The sequence below is a fragment of the Colletotrichum truncatum genome (assembly GCF_014235925.2).
Source record: "Colletotrichum truncatum strain CMES1059 chromosome Unknown Contig_0003, whole genome shotgun sequence".
In the NCBI taxonomy this organism is placed as follows: Eukaryota; Fungi; Ascomycota; class Sordariomycetes; order Glomerellales; family Glomerellaceae; genus Colletotrichum; species Colletotrichum truncatum.
Window position 1 is genome coordinate 1,119,224 of NW_027222400.1, and position 9,473 is coordinate 1,128,696.

Consider the following 9,473-nt stretch of genomic DNA (forward strand, 5'->3'; position numbering starts at 1 on the left):
CAGTATTGGGTAAGAGGAGGAAGCCATTCCGACGGACCTTGTCCCGGTCGGTGGAGCCCAAGGGCTACCACAATTCATAACAGGGCTGAAGGACATTGTGACAAAGGGCATTGCGTGATTCACAAGAGTGACGATTTCGTTAGCGGAAAGCTTCAAGAATTTTGTCATGAAATCTTCATCTTTAATCTCACTTCTATAATAGTAACGCTGAATGAGCATGGCTCTGCCAGTCGCATCGTTTCCATTCTCAAAGGTGCGTCTATCTGTAAACGTCATGCGACCAGCCTCGCTCACTCTTTTGTCATTGCTTGAAGCACCTATTTACTAAATGAAATCAACGACCAGGAAACTACTTTACCCTAGATGATTAGCTATGAAATATTTCACTCACGTTCATTCAAATAACGTTTCATCAAGCCCGTTTTCTCCCGTTGCAGGAAATATCAATTGTGGGTTGATTATGGTGGCAGACATAAAGGTAATCATTCTTGGCAGTTCAGGGCTGGTTGTGACTGTCTTCGGAATATTCCATAGATCAAAAAATCCGATTTCGCGAGCTCGGAAAAAATATTGGTATAATATCTGCAAAATCGAACAGCTTCTCGGCACGCTACATTTAAAGGGCTATTTGTATACCATCCATGGTGGCCGTCTCCGGCGGTTGCGGGGCCGCTCTCTAGGGCTGTCCCGGGGCCCATTTGTCGTCATTTGGCGCTGGGGCCATCGAAAATGCTAGGTCGATCACTGAGTGCAGCACAGAACTCTACTATAACCCCAAGAAACTCTCCGAACCCAAAATCAGCTCCCACGATCGTGACGTCAGAGTTGGTAACACACATACCCCAAGCTCCCGCAAGCTCAAGCTTCATCCCTTCAAAGCTTCCCACCGTCTTTCTTCGTCGATGGTTACTTTCGACGACGACCTTCCACCTGGTACGAACATCTGACGATAACTTTATTTCATTATTATTTGCGTACGCAGGGTACCTCATCGCAAAGCCCTCCAGGCGGCCAAACGCAATGCAGATCCGCAGCGCCTCCATATCCTCTTCAATTCTAGCTGCCATATCTTCGGATCATGATAATCCCAACCGCCCAAGCCTGCGAGTCAAGATAATTCGCACGCTCGCTACCTTCTTCTCATTTTTCAGCCTACCACTTGCGCGGTACCGTGGGGCCGACTTTCTCGACCTCCGACACAATGTCTGGCACTTGGATGAAGAAGAATACGCCACCTCTTTCCAGCTCGCACGGAAAGCTAAGAAGGGCAAAGGCCGCGAGTCTGACCTGAAGCCAGTCGGGGATTTGGGATACAGCGGATCTACATTCTTCACGACGGCTGATGGCAAATTTCTCGTCAAGTCGCTACCACGCCGATTCGAGCATGAGTTCTTCACGCACGATTTGTTCGACGCCTACGTTGCTCACATGAAGAAAAACCCGCATAGTCTTTTGGTACGAATTACCGACATGGTATATACCTCTTTTGCAACATTGGGGGGTATTCTGGGTGTGGCTCCGACGCACCACATCATCATGGAGAATCTACTGTATGGGAAAGACTCGGAGGTGGGTGAGTTGAAGAACCACTGGGAAACATACGACCTAAAGCCAAACGATTACTTCTTCCCCGAGAGGGATATTGCGGGTGGCAAGTTGGCTCCTGAGAGTGTCAAAGAAAGGCTGATCGACGAATTCCCTGACAAAATCCGCGTCTCTGCAAGCCAAAAGCAGGAACTTCTGGACCTCCTCGAGGCAGATACCAAGATTCTCGCAGAAAATAATGCCGTCGACTATTCCCTCTTTCTTGTTCGTTATCCCGGCCCGAATGCCACCGAAGAACCGCGCGATATCCCGACTGTCCGCTCCGAGGCACACCCATGGCGTACCGGCATGGTTGATGCCGACGGTAACTGGATCTATCGCGCAGTTGTGCTCGACTTCTTTTGGGCCAAACACAAGTTCCGCGCGAAGGCAATGACCAAGTTGGTCAAAACCTATAACACCATTGCCCACCATGGCCCAATGAGTATTACCGCCAACCCGGCTGAGTATCGTGAACGGTTCCTCAACATGGTCCGCGACATTGTCATTGAAGCCTAAGTCGCTTTAAGAAGTACTTTCTGCAAGGATATTTTATTCAGCCAAGAAGTGTAGCGCGGCGTTAAGTTGATATTGCAGCGTCATGTATACCCTACAAGTTTGTTACTACTAGTCTCGTGTTGTAAACAAAATTCAATTAGCCAGTTTTAGTAGTGCTTTACTGTGACTGTTGTGTTCGAAATCGTTGTCACACTGCTTTGGCTAGAAGCAATCAGACACTGAAGTATTTGTTCTCAGGTATTGCCTGTTTGTTTCTGTCTCGAGCTATCTCGCAACCATGTCTTTGCTTGAGACGGATCACTTCGGCATAGAAGTCAGGAAAAAGACATTTTCAGTCTAATCCGAGTCAAGTTTCTACCTACGAATTGATGAACACATTGGTGTCAGCGCTACCTTTGGTGAAAACCTTTGACGTGTTCCTGTTGTCACTTTTCACTGAATGTTTAAGTAGATGTATGTCCCTTTTTCATTGTACCCGTTAAAAGTGAGTATCAACCTTGCGTCACTTTGTTCGTGCCACTTACACAACGCGAGTATCCAGTGACCATAGGCGTCTCTTCTCATCTGAATCGTGAGGCTGAAGGCATCGCGGGAAGGATTACCTTGTTTCAATTCACCTAAAAACAAAATCCTCTCCTGCTTCACTACTTTATTCTTGCTTCGGGGTCACCTTCTATTTGAAGGCTATTACTATCCAAAATGCCCCAGTCCAGCATTTTTGGAAGGCCCAGACACGAGACATCACATTGATCATCATCAGAAAGCCAACTAGGTAAACTTGGAGGTTATTTTCGAACAAACGACAGGCCTCTTCACCAGGCAAACTGTCAAATCACAAGGTCATCAATTCAAAAGGTATACCAAAAGCCCAGGCTATTCAGGCAGATTACCTTGGGAAGGTGTTAGGCCCATTCCCTCATTCTATTCCTTCTTTCTCATACTCACTGCTGGTGGAATCTGGTACAGCTTCCATTTCCAGGAAAGCCCTTTCCTCTGTCAACCACATCCTGCTTACCCTTCGAAGCCATAATCAGCTTCCCTGGTTGCAAACTCTTTTTTCTCCACGTCACACAATCCCTCAACCTCCATTTTCTTTCTCTTACAACTAATTCACTCTCTTTCTTTGGCGCTATAGCCTTGATTAACTAGAGATTAGACGAACCGGTTGATTGCTTTCCTCGCCCCGGCTTGTGGTTTCCAGGACCAAATCCTCTCTTTTGTCACTACGGCGTCTTTTTTCCACTCAGGTCCTATTGCGAAATCAACTTGGTAAGCTGCCTTCGAAGGCAAACTCACGATATCAAACCCGCCTCTCTTCTCATGGTCCTCTTCACCCTTCCAAAACGGCATCCCCTAATTAGAGAGCAACTACGCATCTCAACAATTTATAATCTGGCTCTGCGCACAGGATCAAAATGGCCAACAACTCCTTCCCTAGGTCCATTGAAAGCACAACCAAGGAAGGTGACCATGAGTCCATATTGTACGCCGAAACTGATAACGGTTGGACTCATGATGGAAGGAGTGACTTCGGTCATGACTTCACCGATATTCCACCAGGCAACATCAGCTCGGATATTCCTGATCTAATCGACTTGTCTGATCCCGAAGACAGCACTCCCAGCAAGGGACCCACTGAAAGCATTCCTCTCACCTCCGACAAGTGCAACCTCAAAGAGTCTATAGACTGTCATTTTCCAGTCTTATTCGAGAAAATAGAGGGTCCTTCATCGAAAGAGAGCCCGCACCCAAAAGGGTTCCTGGATCCTGAGTCTCCTCCTTTTGAACCATCCAAGTCAGTTCCATGAATCAAGCACCTCAATTCCAGCCGTAAATGCCTGGTAACTAACACAATATATAGGATGTGTCTCCTCGATCAAGAACTGCTGCCGTCATGTCACTCCTCTGACACTGATGGCCGACAAAACCGCACCACAGAGCACGACCAAGTGGCTATCCTACAAGCTCATATCAAAACGTTAGAAAACGAACATGAGACTTTGAAGCGCGAGAACGATAGCCTCAGTACCGTAAATGAGGTCTTGCAGCATAAGACCTGCCAACTTGAGGTGTACATCGAGACCCTGCGAGATACGGTTGCCGAAGCACAACTTCTGCGAACAAGGGCTCAAAAGTTCGCAGTTGAGCTCAGTGAGAAGAATGCAAATCTCAGAGCTTCTCTAAACCAACTGCAGAACGATTACGACGAAGTAAAGCCACAGGTAGCTGAGTACAAGAAGAAACTTCATGGAGCCACGAAAAGTATTGATCCTTTACAAAAACAGCCACAAGACGTCCAGAACCGTCTTCTCAACGTGACGGAACATGTCAGAGAGATTGAACACTTCTTTAGAAACGATTTGGACAATAATCCTCAGGACATAGAAGCTTTTGCTTCTGTCGGTCTCTTCCCCAGCGGCGCCGGTCAAAAGTACGATTCTGCCGGATTTCGTCAAACCCAAACATTGATTTCCTCCAATGAGTTCTTTCCAAAGCCAATGATTACTTCCTGTGCTCGGCTCACTGGACTCCAAAACAATGGTGGAGGAAACAAAAGCCAAGGACCACAGCCTGTCGAGGCGCCCAACGATGATTTCAACGCCAGCAACATGAATAGGAAGGACAGCCCATCTCAGCCTGGCGAGTCTCAGAGTCGCACCGGCTCTACCCTTGACGGTATTGAATGGAGCCCTGGCTCTGGCAAAATCTGGGCCACCGAGGTCGAGAAAGTCCAGGCTGTTCGTAATCACCAGGGAGCTCGACCCGACATTCAAACACCCAGTATGTTCAGATATGGCATTCGGTTCGTGCGGCAGCATATTGTGCAGAAGCTAATTACAGAAGATGGCATTCCAGACGTTGCGTCTCGGCGGATCATCATGTCAGGTGTCCCCGAAGGTGTCCACATCCGGCAAGTTTTGGAGCACGTTCGAGGCGGTCGGGTTCTCAAGGCTCACATCATAACTATGGGAGACGGCACAGACCGCCACAGGGCAGCCTACATCGAGTTCGGCAATGCAGGGGATGCTATGGACTACTACCGCTTCACTCGACGCCGCGAGTTCGGTTTCATCGTCGACGACGCGTCGATCAGAGCCCGAATTATGCTTCCCGCCACCGATTCTTTCCCTCTGAGCGACATTCAGGAGGCTCAATTAGCTCAAGGGTGTACCCGCTGCCTAGCCGTAAGTGGCTTTCCAGTTTTCCATTTGCCAACTCTCTTCGAATCCGCGGGAGCTTTCCGCAAGTTTGCGGACAACATTACTCACTTCAGCTACTCCGATGACGGAAGCTTCGAAATCTCATTTTCTGACATCCAGTCTGCCCTTGGCGTCCGTGACAGCATCCTTTGCTCCAGCTTTTATGGTGGAACTCAGTGTAAAAACGCTGTTGTCTTCAAAGAAGACCCTTGCGATGCACCTCTTGACACTCTTCAAGTGCCTTTTCTTCCCATCAAACCCTTGCCGGACTTTTCAATTCTGGACCCGAAAATCGCCCCATTATTTATGACCGAAGAGGGACAAGACATTGAGGTCGACCACGCGAAGAGAGACGTTACAGGGCCCATCACCGAGACTCCTCGAGTCGTCCACGAGCAAGATCTTAGAAAGGGCATCGTTTGGGAGAAAGCGGCGAACTGGGACGAAATACCAACCTATGATGCTTACGACCACGAACAGAGACGAGTAGTTTCGCACCAAAAGGATCCCGAATCCGGAGCAATTCGAACACTTTACCACGGCAGTTGGGTCATGTCGCCAGATGAGTCACGCAAGATGTGGCTTCATTACAATCAAGACAGCCCCGACCCTTGGACTCAGGGCACAGCGGATCTTTTCTATAATGCGACTGGTGATATCGACATGCGCAAGGTGAACCTCTATCTCAAAAGCAAACAAGAAAATGCAAAAAAAGAAGGAGGGCGATATGACTAACAGATTTGCCGATAGTGCATCGTCGACGATGGGGGACTCTACGGAGACGCCGATCAATGGATGAAGACCCCAGATTCATCTCCGCCCGAGGGAGAGAGTCTGACACCCATTGGGACCCCTTCGACTGTACCTCCTCTCTCTGAGCTCACCGAAGGTCTCATAAACGTTCATGATACATCGAGGAATGTGCCTGCGGGCGTCTATAGCAACAACATTGGTAGCAACTCCGGATACACCAGCCCTTCGTCTTAGGAAGATGCGCGAGGCAGCAATGGTGGAACGGCCAATTACACCTCTAGAGCGGGCTCCAACAAACTTTTACGAGTTACAAACAACAGAAACCGAACGGCTGGTAAGAAGGTACCAGTTGACGGTCCGTTTTGGTGAAGATTCGTAGGGGAAAGGTGCTGATTACGAATGGTTAAATTGCGATCACTTGGTGCCGCGGATTTTTTTTTTTTTTTCCCCTTTGGCAGGTTGCCAGTCGAGGGCCATAGATGGGTGCGCGATGCTCATATGAATCTTTTTCTCAACTTTGGCGTCTATAGACAGCGGATGGTAGCCGTCTATCAATGCGTGGCCTGGAGATAGATAGGTCAATGCATTGGTAGCTTAATACAGTGGATCTTTGCCATGAAAAAAGTCCCTTCAGGCAGTGGCACAAACAGGTGAAAATGAAGCGCAATGATGGCAGAGAACTGCGATGAGTAATTTGTTGATTTGTGAATTCTTGCTTGCCTTTACAAGCATGGTCCTATCTACCCCTTGACTAAGGCCAACGATTGGCGATGCCCTTTTTTGCGAGCCGAGCTGAAAATGCTCGCTATGAAAAGTCTCGTGATGCCAACTCCACGTCCATGAAAATCTCCGAAAATATGCCAGGATCGACCGATTCCAACTCCTGACCCCGAAATCCCCAAACAAAACCTCGCTGTGACAAAAAATGTATACCGCTTTACCACCCAAATCACCAAGAAAACGTCGGTCGAACAGAGGAAACGGGGTCTTCCGTTACGAGCAGCACCTCATCTTGCCCCGTATCTCCGCCGTCCTCGTCCTCCTGCTTCACGGCAGCCTGGTCGAGATCGAGGTCCTTCCCGTTGCCGCCGGCAGCAGCCGCGTCGTACTCGACGCCCTCGAAGGCTTCTGACACGGAAGAGTATTTCCGCTGGGACCACAACGGAGGAGATAGGTACTGGTCCAGAGTGCCGTTGGTCCCCTTCCGCGGCCGCGGCGGCGGCTGCGGCGTCGGGGCGGGGTGCGCGAGGAGGTACTTCTTGGTCATGTAGCGCGGGATGTTGGACTCGGGTTCCCAGGTGGGGTTCTGGTCGGGCGGCCAGTTGCCCTTCCAGCGGACGGCGAAGTAGCGCACGGGTTTCCCGCGGACGTGGCGGATCTGCAGGCCTTCTAGGCGGAGCACTTCGTAGACGTCGTCCGACTCGGCGAGTTCGTCGCGGTCTGCGTCGTGCGGTTTGACGTGGATTGAGTCGTTGGCCGGGGGTGGCGGTGGTACCGAGGCGGCGGGTTTCTCGGGTTTTTGTTTCGGTGTGGATTTTAACGTTGACGAGACGCGGGCCTGTTCTATTGATTGGACGGGTTGACCTGGTGTTAAGCTTGACGCGTTGTGGACGGCGTGGGCGACGGTCCAGGGTGTTGAGCGGTGGCTTAAAGGCGTGAAGCCGGTTCGTGGTGACGAGGTGGATGTTCCGTTTGTAGGGGGTTTGATTGGTGTTTCTTTCATGTTCGCCGGGGGTTTCCATGGCTTCGGCGTCGGTGTTTGTGTTTGTGTTTTTGATGATGATGATGATGGTTGAGGTTGAGGCTGAGGTGGTGTTGGAGGATCTCGCACTGACAACTGGGAGCGTTTAGGAGGGGCTGGGGGGTATATGGGTGTTATCTTTTTGGGGATTGCTGGAGGAGTGGAAGCGTAGTTGGCTGATGCCGGTAAGGCGGAGGGAAAGGTTGATGGAGGACCAAGTCTGTTCGCTTGTGATGTCGCACGAGGTTGAGGCAGCGGCGGGAGGGCGGGTGAGCTGGTAGCTCCCCGTGATGAGTCGAAGGGCGTGCTACGGTTGCTATCCGTCTCGATGCCGGACAGAAACCTCGAAAGGACCGGCCGAGGTGATACCGTTCTCTGTTTCTTGGACGGCGGTTTCAGACCGGACGGTACATTGCTCCCCTCGCCGGAATCACATGACTCCTCTGCGACAGACGAAGGGTCCTCCCCGTTCAGTTGTCGGAAAATGGCCTTATCGTCGTCGTCCTCGGCGAGGTCCTCCGTCTCCGGCTCAACTTCCGTATCCAGTTCGCGGAACTCCTCGAGTCTGGTCTTGGAAGGCGTAGAAAGCGACGGCGCATTCCTCTTGGGCCCCCCAGCTTTTCTCTTCTGCTCACTGCCCGGCGTCACAGCTCTCGTGGTTTCCTCCCTTTCGGCCTTGGTCTTCCGTTTCCTCTTCTTGCTCTCCACCTGAGTGGTCTTTGTCGCCGGAACTTCCTTTGGCAGTCCATTTCGAAGCCTGACCCTCTTCTCCCTAGCTTCCGCCTCCGCTACCGCGCGTACGTTTTCTTCCTCCTCCATCCTGCGCTCTTCCTCGATTCGCTCCTCTGCCCTAGCTGCGCACCATTCCTCGTATGCCCTCGGCGAAACGTAATCCGCTATCCTCTCGGCATCAACAATGAGCCTGGCCGCTGGGAGGTCCGTCCAAGCGACCTGGTATTGGAGGTGTTTCCTGCCATCTCCCGATATCGTGTGTGGGATGAGGAACTCGTCGCGAATGTAGGCTGTCGTATCGCGTACGGGTAAAAGGGAGATAGGACGCAGTCGGGGCCCCGCGCCGGGCTTGTAAGAGCGGTAAGTCGCTATGTCTTCGAAAACGACGGCGAGCTCGACTTGCTCTCGGGGTTGTCCCTTTGAAGGGCGGGTTGACAGGGTGGCCGATTTCGAGGATGTGACGGAGGGTCTGCCGAACCAGACGGGACCTGGTCTTCGCGACATGTTCGGCTGCCGCTAGACAAAGCTATGCCTCGCTTGACACGAGGAAATTATCGGCTGGCAGGACGTCGGCCTGTATTTCGGTAGGTAGTGAGAATGTGGCCCAGTCGTGCGACGGGTCGCGGTCGAGATGCCGTCTCGCGTCTGTCGCAAGTTTGGTACCCTGCAAGCGGCGAGCACCGCAACTCTTCAACGCCGCCAGCTGTGAGTGTCAGGGAAAAAAAAAGGTCCATAATATCTGTGCATATTGGGAATTTTCAAAGGGAAAACATACCCAATTTGGGAGCCTGCGGTGCAGGAACAACACATAATTTGTGTCGAGGTTGGTCGTGATGCTTTATTGGGTGGAGAGGGGGGAAAGCTAATGTGGGTGGCAGGCCTCGCCGGCCCGTCACGTGGGCTGACGGCCGCCACCACTGGTCTTAGCCAGCCTCCACAGCCCT

The 9,473-nt window shown here is 51.2% G+C and overlaps 3 protein-coding genes across 3 annotated transcripts; 2 read left to right on the forward strand and 1 right to left on the reverse strand.

Moving 5' to 3' along the window:
- Window positions 1-1,020: 1,020 nt before the first annotated feature.
- Window positions 1,021-2,103, forward strand: CTRU02_205186 (uncharacterized protein; the record flags this gene model as incomplete). The annotated part of the gene is made up of 1 exon (XM_036724234.1): window positions 1,021-2,103. The coding sequence occupies one exon, from the start codon at window positions 1,021-1,023 to the stop codon at window positions 2,101-2,103; it is 1,083 nt and encodes a 360-aa protein (XP_036583861.1).
- Window positions 2,104-3,518: 1,415 nt separating this feature from the next.
- Window positions 3,519-6,290, forward strand: CTRU02_205187 (uncharacterized protein; the record flags this gene model as incomplete). The annotated part of the gene is made up of 3 exons (XM_036724233.1): window positions 3,519-3,898; window positions 3,965-5,975; window positions 6,054-6,290. 3 exons carry the CDS (start codon window positions 3,519-3,521, stop codon window positions 6,288-6,290), a joined length of 2,628 nt encoding a protein of 875 aa, XP_036583860.1.
- A 715-nt stretch (window positions 6,291-7,005) lies between these two features.
- Window positions 7,006-9,033, reverse strand: CTRU02_205188 (chromo domain-containing protein; the record flags this gene model as incomplete). The annotated part of the gene is made up of 1 exon (XM_036724232.1): window positions 7,006-9,033. The coding sequence occupies one exon, from the start codon at window positions 9,031-9,033 to the stop codon at window positions 7,006-7,008; it is 2,028 nt and encodes a 675-aa protein (XP_036583859.1).
- Window positions 9,034-9,473: the final 440 nt, after the last annotated feature.